General features: G+C 37.5%; 1 protein-coding gene across 1 annotated transcript in view; it reads right to left on the minus strand.

The window, feature by feature from the left end:
• LOC127978780 (ephrin-A3-like) overlaps positions 1-24,701 on the minus strand; it is an 86,338-nt gene extending 61,637 nt beyond the window's left edge. The window contains exon 1 of the mRNA XM_052583681.1: positions 23,980-24,701. Coding sequence (XP_052439641.1) covers positions 23,980-24,089 — 110 coding nt within the window. The 5' untranslated portion in view covers positions 24,090-24,701. The remainder of the gene's footprint in view (positions 1-23,979) is intronic.
• Positions 24,702-25,487: the final 786 nt, after the last annotated feature.

Below are 25,487 nucleotides of genomic sequence, written 5' to 3' on the forward strand. Positions count from 1 at the left end.
TAACAAACTCTGGACATTGATGACTTGCCTGAGGTAAATGAAATGCTACATGGCATTTTGATTACAAAATGTTTTATTGACGTCTTTCCGCAGCTGAAACACTGATTGAGGGATCAAAAGAGATATTCATTCATGCTTATTTTGCGTTAAAACTAGTATTGAAGAGATCAAGCTCAAGCTCAAGCTGCTGTTTGAACTGAGTCATTTATACATCGATTTGGCACACCCCAGAAAGATTAGAAGAAAGAAGCAATGTATAAAACTGGAAGTTTCCAATTAAGTTCCAATCATGCTGTGGAATACATGCGTACCGAACTAAAATACCTGTACCGAACATTTTTGGTACGAATACCTGTACCATAACACCCCTATATTGTATATAGAATCTATTATTAATAATTGTACCTTTAATATTAGTTTTTTAAGTACATTTGTCAAAAACTGTAACTAAAAAATAAAAAAAAAACACACCAACCCGTAATCTCAGCCAGTACCCATGGCAAACTGAGCCGGAAAGCCCATGTGGAGGAGTCTGCGGTTACCGTGCAGATCACATTGCGCATTCACCTCCTGAAACACAAAGCCTGATTAAATCTATACTTAATTGAATCAAATCTAGTCGTGATGGAGCGTTCCCCCTTGCGTTTAACCTGCGGCCCTCTGTCAAGTTGGGAGTGGGAGGTTGAGTAAGACTGGGGAATTAAGAGCTGGAAATGAATACCAATGATAGCTAATGCTAATCACCCCACTTCATAGGTCAGGACCACACGTGCCAGATCTAGGTGAGGAAGAGATGCAAGAAGAAAGAACTACAGAGGTCCTGCTGGATTTACACCTACTCATGCATTAGTATATTGCAAGGTACATGCACCCCTTACAATCTGCTTGCAATATGCTATCTGCAGGGGAAGATGAATGAGCTTGCAGGTTGATGAAATACTCAAGCTATGGGTTGTAATTCTTCACCTCTGTGCTCCGCTGCAGGTGCAGGTGCCTTATGTAAAAGTGGGTCTAGACTTGAGCTGTGGCCTGAGGTTAGTGCACATGCTCACATACACTGGCAGCACAGGTTTGAGTGCGACTTGGACTTTTCCCGTTTCCCTGTCCTCACTCTACTGTCCACAGTATGTTTCCATCACCTTTTTTATACACATGTTCAAGCATCGCATCGTAAATGAGTGAGGGAAATGCCAAATTCCCCCTAAGTGGCAAAAAAGTTTATATACCTGCTTGAGGTGGTTTTTGAAAAGAGTTAATCCAAATAATGATGTATGGAAATGCATTAAAACCATGTGACTAAACAGCTGTTTGCACTGATGGTGTTTCTCCGGTTTCTCCATAACTGTTGGTTAGCAGGTTATCAATACCACCGCCATCCTCTCAAACAACATGATGGACACACCCAATTCATTAATTAGTTTGTTTGTTTTTCGGTCTTTGTGAACTTTGAAAAGACTCGCTTCATGTTTGGATGGAAATCTACCTATAGTCAATAAAAAGAGCAAAATGCCAACAAAGCAGTTGTAGATTTTACCTTCATCAAAATCAAATTGCATATTTAATTAAAGTATATTCATGAATGATACTGTGACTTTAGTGTCTTTTAATTAACTGTGCAGCCGCATTTCTTTAGTTTAATTTCACATCCAATTTAATAAATTACTGTCTTTTCATTAACTCGCGAACCCCCGTTGGGAAACCCTGCTTTAAGGAATCAATCTAAAAATTCTTACTTATAAGTTTCCTTATAAGTACTGTATTACATTATGTCAGGAAAAACATTTTAATCGGAAATTAACTTACAAGTCATTTTACTTGTATACTGTATAGCCATATATTTCTGTGAGGAACTAGTGATATTCTACCAGACATTGAAATCTGGAAGATGTTGTTTTGTGCTTAACACTATAAATGCAGTCAATGTTTTCATGAAGGATGCAAATATGTTTTGACAAGAGAACATCATTATTTATTGTCACATCCTAAAGAGAAGCCCTCCCCAGCATAATATCACTAGCATTAAAGTTATTAGAGTTGGAGACATTGAACTTACTGGAGCTTATAAAATATATCATATGGATATATATATATATATATATATATATATATATATATATATATATATATATATATATATATATATATACGTTTCCATAGAGAAGCTAATTGTTCACTTTATAGACGTAGCTGTTGTGATTAGTAATTAATTGGTTATTCTTCATTAGTTGGCCATAGTTCCAAAGTAGTTCTCAATGACGATATTTTTCTTTAGTAATTATCAAATACCTAATAAGGAACTACCTATGTCCTAAATGAGCTATTACTTACTGCTTAGTTAATCTTGCTTCTATATTAGTTAATAGTATTAAGTGTTAATGTAGTATTACTTCCTGTGTAGTTACTTATTAACAACGGACCATTATTTTAAAGTGTTACCCAGATTTGTTCAAAGTAAACAGTGAAGAAGAGTAAAAATTATAATGAATATGTTACATGGTACATATATTTAGCAAAATGCTCCTCAGAGTAAATTTTTCTAGCTGACTACCGAGTTTATGGTCACAGAATGTTTTTTTTTACTGAGGTAAATGTGACATTACGTGACATTGTTTACAACGGTTACATTCACATCTTTCCTGAGTTGAATCTATACTCTGTACAGTAAGCTCTAATACTCTGTAAACATCATCAAAGTAGTCCATTTGACATCAGAGGGTCAGTTACTGTAGAATATTTTGAAGCATTGAAAATACATTTTGGTCCAAAAATAGCAAAAACTACGGCTTTATTCAGCATTGTCTTCTCTTCCGTGTCTGTTGTAAGACAGTTCAAAACAAAGCAGTTTGTGATATCCGGTTTACGAACAAATCTTTCGATGTAACCGGAACTTTTTGAACCAGTTCACCAAATTGAACTGAATCGTTTTAAACGGTTCACGTCTCCAATACGCATTAATCCACAAATGACTTTTTAAGCTGTTAACTTGTTTAATTTGGCTGACACTCACTCTGAATTAAACAAACCAATATCCCGGAGTAATTCATTTACTCAAACAGTACACTGATTGAACTGTCAAATTATATTTTCGATGCTTCAAAATATTCTAACTGACCCTCTGATGTCACATGGACTACTTTGATGATGTTTTTATTACCTTTCTGGACATGGACTATACCGTACACACAGCTTCAATGGAGGGACAGAAAGCTCTCGGACTAAATCTAAAATATCTTAAACTGTGTTCTGAAGATAAACGGAGGTCTTACGGGTTTGGAACAACATGAGGGTGAGTTATTAATGACATAATTTAGCAAATTAGGTGAACTAACCCTTTAAGAGCAAGGATAAGTGTACTTTCTTAACTTACTTTCTATCTGTAAAATGATTTCAGCACCATTCACCTGACTGTCAGAGAACACCATCTTTCGTAGCGGCTCTGTGCGTGTGAGCGGAGCATTGTGGTTTGTTGGTATCAAGTCTCTTTTTCCCGACACTGATCCACTCAGCCGATCACCAGTCTATCCAGACAATCTCAACAGGAGTGCAATGATTAAAGGCGTGATTGTTAACAGGGTTACCCTGTGGGTCAGTCGAAAGCTGGATAAATCATTTAGCAACCCAGCGGCTTACCGAATCCTGCTAAAGGTTGTTTAGAAACATGTATCTTGGAGCCATCAAGCGCCTGCGACTAAAACCTCATCAGTATCTGTTGGGATTGATTTTATTTTCTAAATGGCACTGTTGCTCTGGGCTGTAAAATCAGAGCAGACAATGAGCTAATGCTAACCTCCCTTGTGTGGCGCAAGAGCTAAAGAGCAAACCTGCGCTGCCTGCGAAATTAACCAAAACGCCGCACTCATAAATTATCCATGAGACGACTGACTGCTGATGAGATGTCTAATGAGGGGAGAGGGTGGGGCTGCTGACAACAGTTCATTTCGTGTTGGGTTTAAAAAGTGAGACTACGCAGGCAATCTGTGCAATGGGAATGCTAATCTCTCCATCGCTCATACTGCACTGCCATTACCCACATGCTAAAAATCAGTGCAAAATAATGCAATTCTGACACTCTAAACGGGGATTTCTGCAAACTCCAGTCATTCGGAAGTAATTTGGATTTACCTACACAAATTACAGCCAAACGGGAGCCAATTAGTTAATAAAACCAGCCAATTAAAGCATAATGCCTCAGGTTATCACATTTTAAATGGATATTAGCTGCACCTTTGGGTAGTTGAGAGATTTGGGCAGTAAAGTGGAGAAATGCAAAAATCATGTTAAAGTTGACAAAAAAAGAAACTTTGGCCTGCCTGGGAAAACACGTCCAGAATTTTGTGGAACCGATTTAAATACAGTCAAATGTGTTAAGATGAACTGAGATTAGTTGAGAAAGGGCAGCACTAAATTTCTCCATTCACAAACAAGATGGTGTGATGGCACCTTCACTGCAAACTCATATTGTTCAACTTCTGCCTGAGAACGAAATACAGATGAGCCATCAAATCACTTTGTGAGAAAAGCATTTTGTGGATATCCAGTATTTTCCTTCAGCTGTCTCAAGTTTTAATGACCTTCAATTTCATTTTGTATCTTTTTTTAATCGCTAGGGTGTTGGCTCAAAGTTGACATGAAGGACGATTGCTAATATTGTTGCTAACAACAACTAAGTCAGAAGCATTTTAACTAGTTAGGGGGAAACTACTGCATTGAATTCTTTAAACATAAGCTGTTGCTGACAGCTAAAAGAATTAGTACCATATAAAGGAGAAACGATTCCCATCTAAGTAAAACACGTTAATTAAAAATAAAAACTGCCATAATGACAACATCATCCTTTCAAGAGCGTAATCAATCACTCTCAAAAGAGGCTTCAAGAACAAATTAATGTTCTTTTAACATGATGTTTTGTCAGGTTTCTCAATAGGGATTTAAAATGTCAACCCTATTAACATTACTTATAATTAATATATTTTTTAAAAAGTATACGTGTGGAAATATCAGAATTAAATTCCCTAACAAGCACCTGGTAGTTTTACAACGTTGAGCACAAGGCTTGTAATACCAAATAAAACCATCACCCCTGTTAGCTGTCTGAAGGCATAATTATGTCCCAACATAAATTGAAATTTATGAGATGGCACAATGCAATTTAGGTACACATAAGTACATTCTTAAACACAGAGCATTTTATTCTTACAAAAAACATTATTTATAAATCATCTTAACCATTGTGCTGTGCTGAAAATCCTTTACCTAATTTGGGGTTCCCGGTAAAAAAATGACTTTTTTTAAATTGCTTACAGATCTATCATTATGCTACATCACCACCACATCATGGATTTAATCTTTTTGTCATCTTTTTTTCTTTCAAATGGCACAGGTTTTGTTTTTTTTTTTTTACTGACTGAATTCAGCCAACAATGATCAGAACTTGTGCATCTTAGTTTTTGAGTGAAAAATGCATTATTTGTGGATAATTTAGGCAATATAAACACAGATTAATGAAGCCTACGATCAATCAGGCCTAAAGCCTTCTACACATTGAACGATTTTAGCAATCCTATAAAATCTTTGCAGATCACACATGTGCAACATGGATCTAATAAACTTGGTTATGACATGCATGTAGACTGTGCGATGAGGACACCTATTGACTCGTACGCTATACGTTACTATAAAAGAATAAAAAAGTACTAAAAAAGAACAAGAACTAAACTTTATACAATTGTTATACCCTGTGTGAACCAAGTCAGTATGTCTTAGATGTAATAACTCAAACTAGTATCCGTGTACATTCTTACAATGCACACACCCTAGACATGTAAACGGTTATTTTTTTAATGTCAGGAATGTTTAATGTTCATTACAGTAGTGAACATCATGAACATGATGAACATCAGACGGACACAACCTCAACATATAGCCTATAACAAACAAAAAAAGTGCTTAGTCTGAAATCTGAAGAAAGATTGATGCTTTGTATACCTCTATTTGCCTTGTACATTTATTCATTGTTTATATAATTTTGTTATAGTGTTTTTATTTGTAATTTAGTGCTAAGTGCAAATGTTTCAACAATGATTTCATTAACAGCATTCATTTTGAAGCAGATAATGATTTAAATGGTGGTTTAATTATTAACTTAGCATACAATATTTTACATAGAAACGGTAATGCTAGTAAACATATTTTTGCGATCTTAATCTGAAATAGATGTTGCTCAATCAGGACATTGAAAATATACACATCATAATTTATTCAGAGAAATAACTTACTATATACAGTACGGATTTAAAGACATTTAAAGGCTTTATTTCCAAGATAGTAAGTTAAGCTTTTCATTTCAGTAGACAGCAGTATTAATAGATGCTATTCTATTATTCTTTGTAATATATTCAAATCAAGTTCTGATACTAATACGTTTATGTTTAATAATTCCTGAATAATTATGTTCATAAAGAAATTGGGTATATTTTGTGTTGGATCAGTTACCGGTGTCGTCAGTGCGCAGCAGACAGACCCACCTAAACGGGTTAAATATATCTCTTATCCTGCCCAAAAAGACCATAGACATTGCAGCTAACACCTGAAGTTAAAATGAATTTACCTACACACAACATCAAAAATAATCCCGTTAGACTGATCTGCTTTAATTTGGGTGATTTTAGGTCAGCGGTGTGCATGTGTCTCAATGGTTTTCTCGATCGAATGGTTGGCAGATCGAACACTTCCGTTGGCTTCACTGCCTGTTGGCCGTTTATAATGTGATGAGCGATTCAATCATATATAGATCAGTGAACAAAATGCATTTTCCAGAATGCCCCAATGTTGCATTTTAAGAATACAATCCACGTAGGCTTACTGATGATTCATAGCTTGAGGTAATATTGACGTTTTGTTCTGAAAATCTCCTCCGTATTCTTTCCAAGTCTTTTTTTTTTAAGTTTAGTATTCCCCATGATGTGATATCCAGATTCCCCTCCTGTTCCATTATTCTATATTTGCTTTATTCCCTCTCTCCTCTATGGATATAACCTTAGCTGTCATTGTCCATTCACACAGTTATATATGAACAATGGGACACATTCCCTCTTTTCTTACAATCATGAAAATCTAAAAAATCTATTTTTTCTTACCCTCCTCTTTCTCTCTCTTTCTCGCCTCCTATTTCTCCTGCTTGTCTTCTTTATTCTGTCTGTGAGCTGAATGTGCCCTGTGACAGGTCTTGTCAGAGATTTCACAATCCTGACATAGCGTTAACTTGGAAAGCACCTGTAAGAATGGATGTGTGTGTATGTCATAACAAAATTGCGTATGAGCAGGTTTGCGTGATGGCAGCATAACAGGCTATGGACAACCATCAAGGCTTGATTACAATGATCCACAATCAGTGAAGGGCACCCAGAGTTTTAGATGCTGATGAATTCAAATTGAAGACTACTGCAGTGGTGATGCAACTAAAATATTCCATAATTGTGCATTAGGCAGAGTATACTTCATCGTTAAGTGTGTGTGTGTGTGCGCGCTCGTGATTTATTTTACAATGTGAATCTGGAAGGTCTGTCTATGAATGCATGAGGATAGGTGGTCCTTGTTGTCTGAGTACCTCTCAGTGTGTGTGTGTGTGTGTGTGTGTGTGTTGTGGATGTCTTGAGGGAGAAATGCTTGTGGCCTATGAAGAATCTCAACTGTCTGACACAACATTAATATTCTCAGTGCCTGCGTTGTCTTTTTCCCTCCCCGCTCTGTCTGTCTCTCCATCAATCTTTGTATCTCCCCTCTTTCCCTCTTATCAGAAATCCTACCACCTCCTGCCTCTCATTATTTAAAAAAATTTGTTTATAGCTCCCTTTTGTATTCTTTCTCTCAATTTCTCTTTCTTCCCCTACTTTTATTTATATGTTATCCTGTCTCTCTCACTCACCCTCTCTAAGGAAGTTGGTTTGAATATCTAAGTTGCTGTAAAAGCAAATCTATGCATCATAACCCTGCACACCCCTGCATTTCTGAATTACATTTAAATGCACTGGCTTATGGACGGCACGCTGCCTACTATTTTTGAAACAGGTACTGTATGAAATTATCTGTAAGCATGGAATACCCTGATGAATTGGTAAGTTTCCCAAAATGTTCTGTATTCAACCTGGGCACTCTGCATTGCATACTGAGAAGTTTGCAAAACCTAGAGAGAGCCATCTGTTAGCATTCCCCTTCTCATCTCAATTTAAAAATTCACAATATGTTGATTACAAAATTCTGACATATCTATCCCTTACGAAAGGAAAATATATTTACCAATATATTTCTTAAAATATATTGTGATATATTGTAATATATTATTTTCCCTTTAATAATATATTGATGACACATATATTATATAATATATTGCAAAATATACAAATGATTGCCGCTTTCAATATATTGCAATATATTGGAAAAAATAAATATATACAAGAATATATGCCTAATATATTACATGATATTTTCCAATATACTGCAATATATTTTTGTTTCATAAGGGTATAGCTACTTCTGAATGGTTGTCAATAAAGAAAGATGGTATTTGCTCAGAATGCTGAATGGCAGTTGTGAATGGGGGGTATTGGGAAAGGTCCATGAGGTAGGATTCAAACTCTGGACACCCATTAGCACCTACAATATCAGCTGAATTTAACACACACACACACACACAAAACAACAGTAAGGTCATGTGACAATGTAGCATTTATTTAAATGTTTATCCTTGCATACACTTTCATATACTGTACTATTTTAAGAAAAGTTGACGAGACAGTAGTATGCTAGCATACCATTCTGCATGCATGGAAAAAACTGATTACCTAATCGCTAAAACTTGCAGGGTACAACCGAGGCAAACCATTTGAGATATTGCATCTGAACTGGACCCTCCATTTCCAGTTTGAGAAATGAACTGGTAGCAATAACAACTGCAAGTTTTAAAATCTACTTAGTTTATTTAACTGGGTAGCCAAAATTAAATTAAAATGCAAAATACCTGTATTTATTAAGTGAATTAATTTCCTGAATTAGGCCTAAACATGGAATGTGGATGCAACACGCAACAGCGTAGCATACTACAGTCTAAAAGGTTTACAGTCAGATATTTTCCAGAAAGAGTGCATAGAAGGACAATGTTCAAACAAAAGTAAGTAACATTTGTCACATTGCAACCCCCTTGCATTTGAGTGGTATGAGGCAAGCAGTATGCTAATATTTAATTCAGAACATAGCCTTTTGTATTGGCCATAAAAGCCAATTCCCAACACACAAATGCTGATAAAACACACACCTCCCACATCCATGCCCTTTCCTCTGGGACTTTCCATTGACGCAGGGCTTCAGCAGTACTATTCTAAAAGGCTGCATAAACCACTTCCTGTCTCTCATACCCACACAGAAATGCTCATTAGGTATCCAGTATCAAGTGAGTATTTTAACGGGAAACACTCACACATATTTATCTGTGGGCAGTGGACGACTACAAAGACCAAGAGCTAAATGACTCCCTGACATTGCGTACAAACTACCTCACCCACACAGGCTACTGTAAACACTCAACTAGGTGATGCATCCACCTACTCGCACACCAACACACATCCTGCCCGAGGTACCTACAAGGTCTGCGCCTAAAAAACCCACAATAAGCAGCAAAATAAACAATAAATCCATGTATGCTTAATAAACAATGATACTGCATATGCTACCTATGTGTGAGAATACACAACGCACACGTTCTCTCTCGCTCACTTTCAGGGGCGGACGAGAAGAGAGCACAGCAGGACATTGATATTCAGAACACCCACACACAGTGTGGTTGGGATCTGAGATCTGGACTCTCCGAGAGTTTCCTAGTTAACACACACACGCCGCAGTACTCCGCAGTATCATCATTAGGCAGACTCGCTCGCAATGTACACAGATTTACTCAAGCGCACATGGCATTATTCCCAACCAAATTGCTCTGCGCATTGTAAACACAAACAGGTTTCGCTCCCCCCACAAACATATTGGGATGAACCCATGAACGATGCTCTATTATGCACAAACAACCGAATTCTCTGCCGTCCACATCAAGATGCACGGCGCAAGGCATGTAAGCTAAATGACTGGTCAGACACCTATGGCAACGGCGGCATCAATGGAAATAGCAGAGATTAAAACTTGTGAATGTTTGTAAAAGGTAGCCAGATGATGCCTGAGCTCATCTATTAACCATAAAGAAATTTACACATCAAGGCGGCCAAATGGATTTCTGATGCAGGCCTACACGAGACAAGAGTAAATGATGAGGCTGAAATGTGCAAGGAGCAGCGGGTACAACAATCCCGAGCTGCCCATGTCGATGTCAGGAGAGGAGGGGGTTAGTATCGATCCCCGTTTGTGCTTTCTGGTCCAAGTTTAGCCGTGAAATGGGGCAACACTGAGAGACTCAAGGCAGCTTGAGCTCAATCAATGGAGATGAAGGTTTCGTTTCCCGTTTCGCTCGCTCAAGGATGACACATTGAGGATAATTGCAGTCTTGTTTTTCAATCACCGAACAAATGTAGGGTGATAAGAACGATGGAGTGAGCACTGATGAAGGCTCTTTAGACCTAAGAAATGAAGTAGGCATTAGTTCCACCAAGGCTTCCTACTCTGTTGCCCTTGAGTAGTAACGTTGTATGTAATTTCCTATGTAATGTCGTCCCGTCCACACCACTTAATCCGAGCGTCTGGAGTCGAACTACGTTGGGCCTCGTGCCATAATGAAATGGATTCGCTTCGCTTGGAAGTTTGCGCTGATTTTAACTTTCCTGGATGTTTGAAGTATTTGCATTTAACTTCTGGTTGCCCCTGACTGCCACTGAAGGGAAGTCGAATTACATTTTTGCATGAGTGAATGTGCAAAACACTGGAGAGAGATTTCAATTTCTCTCTGATGTTCTCATTACTGTGCTGATGGCAGCCAAAGGGTCTGAGATCTTATAATTACTGCATCAATAGGCAAATTCTCAATTATAACAGAATAACTAATTATTACGTCCAGATTCAAAATAGCGTTTTCTTGATGAATTGTCTGAAATGGCTCATTTTAACTGTGCTCAAGGGAGAGTCAGAGGTGGTTGTCTCTTTATTAAAATCAAATATTTTTGACTTCAGGACAAAGAAAATCTCAGACATGGCACCCAGTGGTACAGTCATTGAATTTAAGCTCTGGCAATCCAAAAAGAGACTTAACAAATGAAAGCCCTATATTAGTGATAGTAACAATACATTTGGAATGAATTTGCTGGTGATGTAAAATAAAAGATTTTTTTTATGTGATTCTAAATGTACATTTTATGTATGTACTCATCAAATTTCCTCAAGACATTTCACAATCTCACCTCATCTTGTCAAACATTACTAACCTAAATACTAGTTATGCACTAATATTAAAATTCTGTCTGATAACAATGTCAATTATTTTCATGTTATATTTACTAAAAACTAAAATTATTTAAAATTCCACAAGTGAATTTCAGCATCACAACATTATAACTTAGAGCATAATTTTTTTTTTCAGATTAAAAGATTATGCTTATAATTGAAAGATTAAAGGAACTGAAGATTATTTCCTCATTTAAAAAACTTTAAAACAACTAAAATGAGCATGCAAAATGAAATAATCAATGTATATTTAAAAATATTAAATACGAGTATTTTATATATGGTACTGATTGTGAAACCCTAACATGTACATTATATATATATATATGTGTGTGTGTGTGTGTGTGTGTGTGTGTGAATAAAAGAGAATGAATATACATACCGAACATATATTAGAATATTATATTGTGTTTTCCTCAAGTGAACCTAACCGATTGGACTCCACGTACCGGTGACTTCCATCACATTACAATGTATGAACATTTGCATCTTGAGAACAAAAGCAATTTATCTAGCCAGTGAAAATAATAGGTAACTCTTCAGTGTCACAGACATACTGTACAACAATGCAATGGGACTTGAAGTTGGGGTGGCTCTCCACTACAACATTTGCATTCAAATCATTGAGTCTGGAATTGGCTTTACCTGTCTGCAGTGGGAAACTCATCTCTACAGGATTTGGCGCTTCGGTTAAGTGAACACTCCATAACCTTGGAGCTGATGGAATACTAATGGCTTGTGATGGCGATTGAAGTCAATTGTGCACTCGTGTGCACTCTCACTCGTCTTGTTGCTATTCTTCCGCCATTAACGTCCAATGGCACTTCCGTTGTCAGACTTTTTCAAGCATTCCGCTGCACTTATAGCTGAGTAGTGGAATACAGTGCCTTTACAGTTGTCAGATGACTAAGACGACAAGTGCAAGGCACATGTGGCTCTTTTGTTATTTTGTGGTCACCATGGTAATGGCATACAGATCACCTGACCTTGTGACAAGTTCAGTGATTAGGTCAGAGTGCTGACAGTGACTCTCCAGGGAGGAAATCAGGAGAACTCAAGGGAGTGATGTCACACACATGGGTACCTTTCATACAACAAACAGAGCCACTGGAACATGTTTTTCTCTTTCACATAACACACCTGAAGTGAAACAAAAGATATGGTTCAAAACAATCCTTAAAAACACTTTGATATAGACCCTGGCGGGAAATCAGAATCTTGTTTCTTTTAGTCCATTTCTGTTTGCTTTGAGGCCATTACATTCTATTTAACATTATATAAGTTAATACAAATATATTTCAGCAATATGTTTCTGTAATAAGCAGTTCTTCTCTTTAGGACCAGAAATACTGATGATTCATCGTGCACCCCTGTATCCAAATGTATGTCTAATGAAATGCTCTTTAAAATGAGAGTGTCCCTCCAGCCAAAACCAGCAAGTTCTGACTAGCAATAGTAAGAAAGCTCGTACACAGCTGTGATGTAAATTAAAAACAAATAAATATATGAATAGACTAGCATTTTGAAATATGTTACCCCAGATTTCTGTTTGAATAGGAATTTTGTCAACACAGGGCAGAAAATGAAGCTTGTCAAAGCTAATTCAGAGCCTTTAACACGTTTAGATTAACTGTGAATGATTAATTGAGCTAATTATCCCATAGCCAGGTAAATGACGCATCAGTAAACGATGGAGAAATACCGTAATAACGACTCTAAATCCTCACAAACTGCCAAAAATAAGTCATAAACACTTTGTTTTTCTTGCCTTAAAATAGAACTGAATGTAAAACAAAGTCAAAAACTAAATTTTCACCATCAGTATTGACTTTTTTTTTTTGAATTTTTCAACCATTTGTGATTTGAAAGATCAACACTAAAACTACACAAAACTACAACATAATGCATCTCTATCCCTCATGGATTAAATTTTGTTCAAATAAAATAAAGTATGACTACAGACCATAACACAGAGTTTGTAAAGAGATATACAGGTATTGGTGGACTTCAGCATAAATACAGCAAAATATTGCAGACGACAAAATCCTGGCTATGAGCTCATATATTTGAGCCTAAACAAACTTCACTTGGCTTTTCTGTGTGTTTTATAGCAACATGAATTGTTGTCTCAGCCTCAGATGTCACAGCCACAGACTGCTGGCTGATTGTCTGATGCATACGGCACACAAAATTGCAAACACTTCAGGAGTTTCGAAGTTGTCATTGGATTGGTTTAATAATACAAGACTTCTATGAGACGTGTGTGTCACATTCTTTAACAAAGATGCCGTGACGCAAAATCCCCTCATGGAAGAAGAAAGCAGTCATGTTTACAATTGTGATGATGAGCGCTAAATGCTTGATTTTTCAAAAGTATGTGAAATATTTAAAGTTTGTGGCATAGGTTCTTAAAAATATGTATTTTTTACACAGGCCTGTTATTGTGGCAAGATTTCCACAGCCCTAAACTTGACGTGGCACAAAATGAAATGTGATTGGTTCCTTTGGACAGCAGCGTTCATTTGAATATAAATATCAGACATTTTTACAGGATAAAGAAATGTCATTAAGAGGAGACTGACTGTGATTAAAGTGTATGCGACGCGTATTCCTGCAGAACATTACTGTGATTTTATGTCTTAATTATCTTTATTAATAAAAAATGTTGATCTAGAGATTTAAACTATATTGCCTACAGTGATTAACAAATTAATTAAAACTAATTTATGTAAAGGATTTTAACCAATTTTGTAAGGTTTGTGCCACTGCTGCTCTTAACTAAAAGTATTACCAAAATCATTTGTTAGCTAGCTTTATGTATCGGTTAGTCCTCCAACATGCGTAATACTGTGAGTTACAGTAGTAGGCTATTTCTAATGCTATAATATAATTATTGCTGTTATATACACTGAACAAAATAATAAACAACACTTTTGTTTTTGCCCCCATTTTTCATGAGCTGAACTCAAAGATCTAAGATGTTTTCTATGTACAAAAAAGGCCTACTTCTCTCAAATATTGTTCACAAATCTGTCTAAATCTGTGTTACTGAGCACTTCTCCTTTGCAGAGATAATCCATCCACCTCACAGGTGTGGCATATCAAGATGCTGATTAGACAGCATGATTATTACACAGGTGTGCCTTAGGCTGGTCACAATACCAAACACTCAGTGATTGAGGCATTGCCATAATGTAGCCAAGTTTTCAACACAATTTTATTGTCTGGCTGCCAGATCACTTGAGAAAGTAACAACACACTTCTCAAGCTCCATTGTTTGAGATATCATTTGAATTTACTGTAAAACTTAGGTTCAGAGGTTTTTTCTAATCCTCAACCCAAAGTATGAGTAATAGTAAAAGTGGTGCTTGACTTGGCAAACACACATGAAATATATGTGAAAACCTTACACTTTCGATGCATCCACTCCTCCGATGACTTCCATTTGACCATAATTTCCAGCTTTCCATCTCTCAAGCATTCTCACTTTCTATTCCTTGGGTATCTGAAGGGGTTGACCTCAGGGTAGAGGGTTTGAGAGAGCCAAGCTTTACACCCTCTCCTCTCAAATTCAAATCAATTCCTCCCCTCTTCCCACTCTGCTCACAATTCTAATTGGTATTTCTCACACTGTCACATTCAAGCAAAAATGAATTTGCACATTGATTATCACAAGGCCTGAAATCGACCGTTCTTCAGGCACCAAAGGCCTCATATTTAATGGTTATATATTTATTTGGAGACTAGAGGCCATTCCTGCATTCAGTCCAGATCGATCACCTTCCCTTTCCTCAATCTGACTTTCACAAGGGAACGCCAAGAAATTATGCAGCGAGCCATTGGTTTTACTTGGCAAAGGCTGTAGGCATGAGTCACACAGTGGCAGGGAATTCACCCAAGTCCTTACAGACTGTCATCCTCCATGCCGAAAATAAAGAGAAGGAACAGGTTGGACAGATACATCCACCAAAGCGCTCTGCGTACGCTCTTTCAGACAGCAGAGGCAGTCTTTCTCTTTATGCATGCAGCAGGCACAGGACCAGGGGGATGTTAAGCACAGATGTGTCATTGCTACAGGAATGATCCAGCCTTGTTGGGGGCAATGGGAAAACAGGTTATCTTGCTTCCAGCTCATTAAAGCTTCACTCAAGTACATTACACATTGATTAACATTGCAATTGATTGGGCTTTCTAGAAATTTTGTTAGTGAACAAGAAAAAACATAATTTGTACATATACACATTCAAATCTTTTTTTTTTTTTAAATAGGCATTTCCTACTTCCTCTGAATCCGTAGTAATTCACTGGCAATGAATGACTGAACACTGAATGCTTGGAAAAAGGTGCATTTGATATGCAGAATCACAGAGACTTTGCCATCATGCCAAGCCAGATGGACAGGCTTGCATGTAATCAGCTGGCAAATCCACTTGTCTTTTTCCTTCCTTAAGAGCGTAGCTGCCGAATAACGGCAACAGACTAGCACAGCACATGTTCGCTTACCTCAGTGCATCAATCCACATGACTAAAACCATGTGGTTTTAATAACCATCCTCAATTTAACCTTCTTTTCCAGGGGAACAAAATACTTCTAAACTTCCCATTCTATAGCCCCCATTTCCAATTAATTTTCTAATCTTCATTGTTGCTCCTAATTTCTCTGTGTTAATTAATTTGCCAGTCTCGCTTTCTTTTAACATCTTTTGAATAATTCCTTGCTCCAGTAATATTTTTATTCCTCGTTCCATTCCATCAATAACTGACTTTCCTCTTGTTCTTGGGCACAAAAATATTGCTCAAAGACTGAAATAGATTTTATCTACCTGCACAAATTAAGTCCCTTGGCATGAGGACTGACTTGAAGAGCCAAGGTTTGAATTCATTACATATTTTTTTTTACATCCAAGTAAGACATTCGAGGGCATAAGAATACACGTACATGATTTTTTTGATATTACATATGTTAAATTAAAGTTACATCATCCAAAGCAGAAAATCGCAGAATTAAACAAGCAATCATATAATAAAACAAAATGCCCATACACAATGAATCCATGGAAACACAATAATTATAATTCTTTATTAATTTTGTGATTGATTATGGTGGTATTATGTGTGGCCAGCTATAGTACATTGACATTCTACATGGTGACTTTCAGTCTGGGACGGTCACAGCACTAAAGACTCAATTTGGAGAGACATGTGACAACAGCTTAATAGTTAATGAAGTAAAACTGATGAAATGGAAGGCATGCAGGGGTCCTGAGACATGCTTTTAAAATTGAAACATTTTAACTCAACAGTTTCTTCAATATGCAATACCCCTGGTGTTAGAAACTAAGCGTGCATCTGATGCAAATCTACATTGACCAATGTTATAAAAATAGCTCAGGCAGAACTTACTCTTTGCCCAACATCCCACTGCAGTTGATTCGTCTGTATGAGTATACTATACAAAAGCATTCAAATTACCAAAATACACATCCCTAAAATCATGCTTGTACTCTTCCCTGATCTACAGTATAGTGAATGTATTTTTGACCTGTGTCTGAGGGTATTGTAAAGGAAAGCATTCAATCAAACTGACATCTTAGAAGAATGTTACAGCATTAAAATGATTCTGGAAACGTACTAAGCAAAGCTACAGTCAGAATAACGCAAGTGCTAATATGCATTGCTTACCAGAGCGGACATTTTTAGTTGTCAGCAACTGTACTCTGCATGTGACCTTGTTTTTCTGTGTGAGTTTTGTCTGTTTGTTTTTTTTTTATTAATAGGATATGTGACTGTAATGAGCTGCAGGAGGAAGCCTCCTGCTTGGCTGGTCATTGATCACTCCACCCAATGCCTCCATTTCCCAGGAAAGCCATTTGTCAAGATGATAATTTGCTCTGTAGCACATAAGATTGTGCACTAAATATAAAAACTTTCCTAGTCTTTCCCACCCCCTAGTCCTGTTTCATCTAGTAGAACAGAAGAAGAATACATTTGGTCTGGTCTAATACAAAAAAAACAATCCATAATGGTAGCATCATCGCAGTGTCACCTCTATAATTTGATTTCATACTTTAAAAAAAGAAAGAAAGAAAAGAAAATCAAAGCTTTAAGCCTGGAATCATTCCACCATTACAGAAAAACATGAGAACACTCCAGTCGCTCAAATACATCAACTGCCAACAGAGTGGGAGTATTTTAACACTTCCAAGTTAACTACCTCAGTATGTTTGTGTCAATCATTTTCAAGTGAATAAAATAAATAAATAAATAATAATAATAAATTATATTAGCACATTAATTTAGCATGATGGTGCTCAACAGCTGTGGGTACTCCCAGCACCACATTTTTTATTTCCTATGTTTACACAACTTAAATAATCAGCTTGTTACAGAGAGCTGCATGATCTGAACTTGGTCTGTCAGAAAAGGGAGACATACAAAATGAGCAAAACCACTGATTTAGCAGATGCTTTTATCCAAAGCGACTTACAAATGCGAAATACAACAAAGCGATTCATCTTAAGCAGGCAGTAACATGAGAAGTGCTGTAATAAAGTTACAAGGTTATTCAGAGGAGTACAGGTTAGAATATAGAATACCAGGCTTAAATATAGATCAAATTGTTATAATAATAATTTGCACGGTTCGATGTGATATGAGCTAAGCAATTGTTCTATTTAATCACCATTGGTAGCACAATGTATTGTAATGGTTTATTTTTTCCTCTGTTTGTTCTGTTTGTCAGAACAAAAGTGGCAGACATGTTACTTGTTCGGCATGACATTTTCTGAGGAAAATTCTTATTTGGGTTATACATCTAAGATGTAGAATCTGTGATTCCAAAGTAATGATGTAACAGTATGAAAATTTCTTATGATTATAGTGACAAAATTATCAGGGTTATCAGTATTATCACGGTATTATTAAAATGTGCTGGAGATGTTAAAAAAAGTACGACACACAGATCACTTCAAGTCTTATATTTAAAAATCAACTAACAACAAATAAAATGACTTTTTGCACTAAAACAGTAACATTACCAATGATGCTAACTGTAAACGGTAAACTGTGAATAGACTGTAAATCCACTCTCTGACAGCAGGTGGCGCTTATGGAAAAGCTGAATTACAGCGGTTTCCCATACCTCTATGGAAAAAACAGCATTGCTGTTCCTTTTGGTCAGCAGTTCTCAATTCCAGTCCTCGCGACACCCTGCTCTGCACATTTTGTAGGTCTCTCTTTGTTAACACACCTGATTCAGATAATCAGCTTGTTAGAAGTGAGCTCCGTGCATGAACTGTGTTCCCGTTGACATGGTCTCTAAAGTGTTAATTGCTCCCTACTCCCTGAGCAGGGGAAATCAGTTTAAGTTTACCTCACTTCGTAACATTAATTCACAGATTTGCGCTGCACAACATCTTCACACATGGACAAGTGTGACATCATATATATACCTCTGTAAATAAATTAAATTTCAATTCAAGTCTCGCACACTTCAGTGCACTTTAAATGGAGCGTATACATTCGATTCGAACTGGATTCATGGCACAATATCCTGTGGTGTCCACTTCACTGGGCACTTTTTTTTGTAATAGAACAAACTTCTGACGCCATAAGTGAAACACACAAAATGTGCAGAGCAGGGGGCGCGAGGACTGGAATTGATAACCGCTGCTTATTACATGGAGCAAAAATGAAAACAAAATGCCATCGAATAATTTCTGAAGACAGTGAGAACCTTCAGAGGTACATTCATATAATTAATTTATATATTCAGTTGAATATATGCCCTGTTTTGACTAAAAAAAAAAAACTACTCTGCGTGCTGTGCACGCATGAGACTTTTACTGAAAACTGTGCTTTATGCTGGATCTAATACTGTTTTAATGATAATTAAAAGATGAAATGGTAATACTAACTGTGGGGAAATTTATTATGATTTATTGTCAAACCGGTAATCGTTACATCCCTATTCCAAAGTACAGTATCCACACCAGTGCGGTGTCTAACAGCCATACATTCTCCTCAAAACAAATGAGGAGCCGTGCTGATGCACAACCCAAATATGATTATTACGCAAATAACTGCAATTGCAGGTTTCAAACAGAGATGGCGACAAAGAGGCAAAACTCATGGACTGCAGCTTTAAATATGTCATTTTAGGGTTTCAATCTGGCAATAATATATAAGCCATAGTGACACTTTGGTTATACCTAAAAATGCATAATTGAATATCACTTAATTAGAAATATCAAACCAAGGGCATCTGCAAACAAGTCCATCTACAAATATATTCAAAATTATGATACATTCAAACCTGTTGATTCTTAGCCCTCTTAAAGCAACTGATGTTGAGATGTTTTATATAATTTGTAGTAACAAAATATTTACTAAATATAACTAAATATTTAAGTCTTCATTCATTTTAACATGAACTCTTTTGCTTTAAAAAGTATGTTACATTTAGGTGTGACTTAAGTGTTCAAATTTCAGATTTTTTGTTAGAAAATAATCTTACTTTGCTTTCTGGACCTTTAATAAATCAGGACCACAGCTGGTTTGGCTGAAGCAATCAAGTCATCAAGTCTCACAGCTACTTCAGGGGTAAACAACTACAGGAACAAAAATTTAATTTAGCAACGCACCACAGGAGAGTATAAATTCATTACAAGCAAGTTTCAAATTAATTTGACCAAACTCTTAAAGGTTGCAATGTGCTTTAGACTGCATGCTCATTCTTTCACAGTACATTTACATTTCATTTTGTATTTCTTGTAAGATAAATCTCCCCTTACATAAGCACGTCACTGTGGCCTAGAGCTCTGAGAGCAGGGCTCTCTTTTGTTATCATCATGTTGACAGAGGCTGACCAATTAAAGGGCCCTGCTCTGATACTAGGCCGTGACACCAACCTGGTGTGGGGTGTAAGAGGCCACGGCGCCACAGGAAATGTACCCTACGGCCACCTTGCTCAGCTACACATGTTCCACATCAAAATTCACTAATTAGCAGAGAATCTGGGAGCAGCAATGATGTGTGTGTGTGTGTGTGTTAAAAGGTTGGATTTTTCTTGTCACACATGTGCATGAATGTTCTTCTCATTCTGCTTACAAGTCAGTTGATCCGCATAAAGTACATTAGTATGCATACTTGTTTGCGAGGGACTTTGCATGAGCATTGGACAGAACGCAACTAAATGACTTTGTGTGTGAGTGTGTGTTCCATTAGCTGGGACAGCTGTAATGAGCTTGGGTTGCAGTGCCAGTGCAAGCAGAAGCTGAGAGCATTGCCACCTAATGGGGCCGTGCAGATGCAATCAAAGCCCAGCCGTGTGCTACTGACTCATCCTCGCCATCCGAATCAACACCCCATACGTGTTCGTTTTGGTTGTTTGTACAGTACATATCTCAAGCACTCCATGCAAATTTCTGTTGGGAGTCGCGTTCTTTCTGGCTTCTTCAGATTTGGCATTTTCCCCAGACACATCATCTCACATGATTGATGATCCTCTATTCACTTGACTTTACAGTTAAACTTCAAACAGATTCAGTGAGCAAGGTTTTCTCGCAGCATCCATGAAAGAGCTTTTATCAGTCTGTGCTTTTATCTGTCTTGGCGATGTGAACATTGGGATGCAGCGTGAGAATGAGCCCGGTTACGTTAGCCCACATAAAGCGTTAGAGCGCTACCTTGTCTACCTCAGCTGGACCAAGATGTAGGCTCCTGGATAGTGAAAGAAGGGTCTCACCTAGAACTGTGACAACCTACTATGCCATAAACACTCTCATGCCCTTGAGGGGCTCATGGGAACCCGTTGGTTGGGAGATTGTTGCTCCAGTTTGTACCATGCCTGCATGCGCTTCTGAGAAGTGTGTGGCTCGAAGCTTAGAGCCTCTCAGGACTGATCTGGGATCAGTATTCATGCCGTAAGGCCTCCGAGATTTCCTCGGCTACCTGCAATCTGGGTCAGTTTACGCATTATTTTACAGATTTTCTCCCAGTGTGGGAGTAGAAATAGACTAGTGCTAACAGAGACATGCAGGTAGAAATGCCCTGACACTGAATTCTGAACAAGCACAACTCTAAGAAACATTCATGCACAACAACAGCAAAAAAAATACCACTACTTCTCAGAAATGGTACTTTTTTAAGTGCACCTGACAATACACAAAAGCCATGTACACACTGTAAAGTGTGCATTTAAAGACAGGAATGAGTCTCTTAAAATATTGTTCCGTGTGTGTAAGGAACACAACTCACTCCTGAAATTTCAAATACTTACATTCAGCGATTTTAACCAAATCACCATCTACAGAGTTGATTTGTTTTGTTTATATTCAGAAATCTGTTTCACAAAGCATGTTCTTGCAATTTTGCCACATCCACTTACCCACTATGGTTTTCAGTAAGTTTTTTTAATTTATAGGCTTGTATGTCTTTTGATATGGACCTTTGATTCTGAAATAAAGTGTATCTTTAAATGTACATGTATAAGTGTCTTTGGCCTTGGCCTCATAAAGCAATCCAGTTCCTGGAGTTTTCAAAGTGGGCAGGTACAAATCAATGCTTTGGTCTTATTTCCCAAATAATCATTTGGATTTATTTAGGATTATTATAGTCTTTTCCTTGTTCTAAAGAGGACCTGGCAACCCAAATGAGTCAAGGCTCGTACCTCACTCTTTCCCGGCGATTTTGTTGCGAGAAGCGAGACAAAGCTCTGATCCGCATTTAAGTACATTATTAACTAGTTGTTCAATTAATTTCCGTCCCCATTGCATAGAATTTTTGTTAATGTGGTTGTTGCCACCTGCATTTTTAATGCAGAGTTAATTCAGTTGTAGAATGCAGATTTCACTCCTGTAAACTAAAAAAATTGTGGTTTATAAAAACAAAAACATACGAAAAGTATATTTTGCTATTTTTCTTTCATACCTGACACACAAACCTTTCACTCTTCTCCACTTCATATTTCATGAACCATGCATAATCATCACTGATGTTACAAAATGAATTATTCCATACAGCCTACTTCTCATTTTGTTGTATAAATGCAGATAAGCAGACATCTGTAGACATCTAACCAAAACTTGCGTTCAAAAGGATAATTAAAAGGTAATAGATAACAGTATCAACAGAAGCACTTTGAAGATGCTGTGGTTAAGATAATGAGGACCTGGGTATTAATGAGGCTTTCTTCTCATCTTTTCTACACGCTCGCTCGCGCGCGCGCGCGCATGCACGCACACACACACACACACACACACACACACACACAAACTCTCTTTACACATTTAATTGCTTCTGCAGCTGGTGCTTGTTGGGCCCATAGCTTGCTCCAGAGGCTTTTGAGTAATGCTAAAGCCATGTTTGGAGTGCAATGCTCGCTGACATTCATGCCACATACTCTGACCCTCAGCTTGAATACGAGTAATATTTCCATCACATATAGTAATGCATATCAATAGCAAGATGAAAGAGTGGAAATACAGCAAAAAGAACTACTGAAAGTGATACAGAAATGAGAGGAAAACGGGTAAGAAGAATATAGCCAGGAGATAAGTGGCTGAGATGAATACAAATAGACATGGGGGGCGGGGAGGAGCCGCTCGCCCTCCCTTTTATCAGAGGAGAGATAAATGTGATTAATCTTAAGATAATAACACTAAAGGCACAAGATTTCTCATTCATCATCACTACAGTTCATGTAATTACAGACAAGAAATTCAACTGAAGAAAGCTACAGTATAGAAACACTTCTAGACAAGAGAACAGGGCAGCGGAGGAGGAGAAAAAGATATATGGTGAGATATAAAGACATAAAAATAAAAAGTGAAGAAAAGCACACTGCTTTTACTCCCATGTTATTTAACGATCCAGTCTAGGATGTCAGGTAATGTGAATTATCACCTGTCAGCACACAATCAAGTCCTGTGACACTAAAAGAAATAAATCAATCTGGAGGCTGAAGCAAACATGTCTCAATCAGGAGCCACTTCATCAACTTCTTCCTCAGCGGTCGAAATTTGCAGCACGTGACCAGACAATTGTCACTTAAATCAAAACTCTCAGGTGAATCACGTGCAACCTGTCAAGAACGTGTTCGGGTTATGAATCAACCCCACAATTAAAATAAACGCGCCATTTGTTTGATTAAAAATATATTTTCATTTTGATAAAGAATAGTGTGAAATCAAACAAATTACGTTAGAATCTGGGACGAAAATGTGCTTACTTGCAATTAAAATAAATGTAAACACAAAATCTTAATTGTGCTTAAACAGCTTTAAGCAATATATCTATCTATCTATCTATCTATCTATCTATCTATCTATCTATATATATATATATATATATATATATATATATATATATATATATATATATATATATATATATATATATATATATATATATCTTTTCTGGTTAAATAAGACCCGGACATTTCATCCGCGAGATTCACCGGTCTTTTCTCCTTCGTTCTCTACGCGTTTACCGTTGCACGGAAGCTAAATCTCCCCACACCCGCCGAAGAAAACTTATGAACCCACTTACTGGATGTTTGAGCTGTTCCAGTAAACGGCGTGACGGTTGTTCCCGTGAACCGGGCGCAAGTTCGTCCAGGCGAGCGCGAGGAGGTAGAGGGAAACCGCCGCGAGAGCCATTATAATATTCCTGTGTTCACGTGCACCTGCTGTGGTCTCCTCGCCTTCTTCGACTCTCAGTCCCCCAGTCCCACGCAAAACTAGAGGTTTTTACAACATTTCTGCGACTTAGCAAGTGGATAGACAGTCGCAAAGCGTTTATTTCGCGAAGCCGTGCCGCAGTACGGCTAGTTTGTTCAGTCACAGAGCTTCGCGCTTCCCCGAATGCAACTCCATGGCAGAGAGACGCTCATCCCAGTCATCCTGAGCAGGTCTGTTGGAATTTTCTGAACAAGTTACTGAATAATTCCTTTCCGAGACAAAATCCTCCTCGAGAAGAAAAATGGTTGGACAAACTGTCGATGGACGGTCGAGATTACAAGAGGAGAGGGTAGCCTGTGTCGTCAGCGGCAGGTGTCTCTTTGGAGAGGTGACTGTCGTCGACTGGAGAAAAGGGAGAAAGGGAGAAAAACCCCGACTCGATATAAGTGTAAAAGACGATTTTATCAACTTACACTGCCATATATTGCCGTCAATGAACTTCTGTGAGCTGTTGTGAGATCCCTCTATGCGTTTACTCTGGGTTTCGTCCAAACGCACACAGGATGTCAAACAGTAATAGAAAAAGTAAGGCAATCATAGGCGTCCTCACTGGCATTCGTTTTCTGCTCCCGCCACAGTAAAAGATTGACAGGTTGCGTTTCCTGAGTGGTGGCCACGCCCCCACCGCCCACTCACCTAATAAGACATGTACAGTGTATATATAATAAACCTGTTTTGTTTAACTGTTTGGTTGAGCAGTTTTTTTATGTTGTGGACTAATGTTGCCCCTTTTGAGCTTTTCTCCTCCACTACATTTATAAACAGAGTGCGGGTCAATGACAAGTTATGGAGCTTTGAAAAAAAATCTCTATACAATCTCTATACAGTTACACCATCGAAATGTTGTTGCAACCCCCCAAATAAAAAACTAAAATGACATGACATTTCTTTGGTTATGCAAAATTGTCTCAGTTAGGGAAATCTTTCTTGGATTGGATGTTTTTGACAAGCAAAACCATATGATAAAACATATACAAAAACAGCTTCATTTAAAATAAACACAATTTCAAAGGACACAAAAAGCCGAACTTATTCAAAAGTCTGACTGAGATTGGCACAAAAGAGTGGGATGCTAAACCGTCAGCCTGAGAGTAAGAAGTTAAAATTCATCATTCAAAATCTGAATCTCATCGGCTACAATTTTTTGGGCTTCCCTTGAGACAGATTATTCAAAGTCTCTGAATATATCAGTTTCCTCCAATCCTATTATTTTCATGGACACATGTTCTGTGGCCACTGTATTCATCATAGAAGAGGTGTAATCAACTAATTATTTGAATGAATTTATATAAAAGGCATAGATGCGCATTCAGATCC

Source organism: Carassius gibelio, chromosome B19 (genome assembly GCF_023724105.1).
Source record: "Carassius gibelio isolate Cgi1373 ecotype wild population from Czech Republic chromosome B19, carGib1.2-hapl.c, whole genome shotgun sequence".
Classification (NCBI taxonomy): domain Eukaryota; kingdom Metazoa; phylum Chordata; class Actinopteri; order Cypriniformes; family Cyprinidae; genus Carassius; species Carassius gibelio.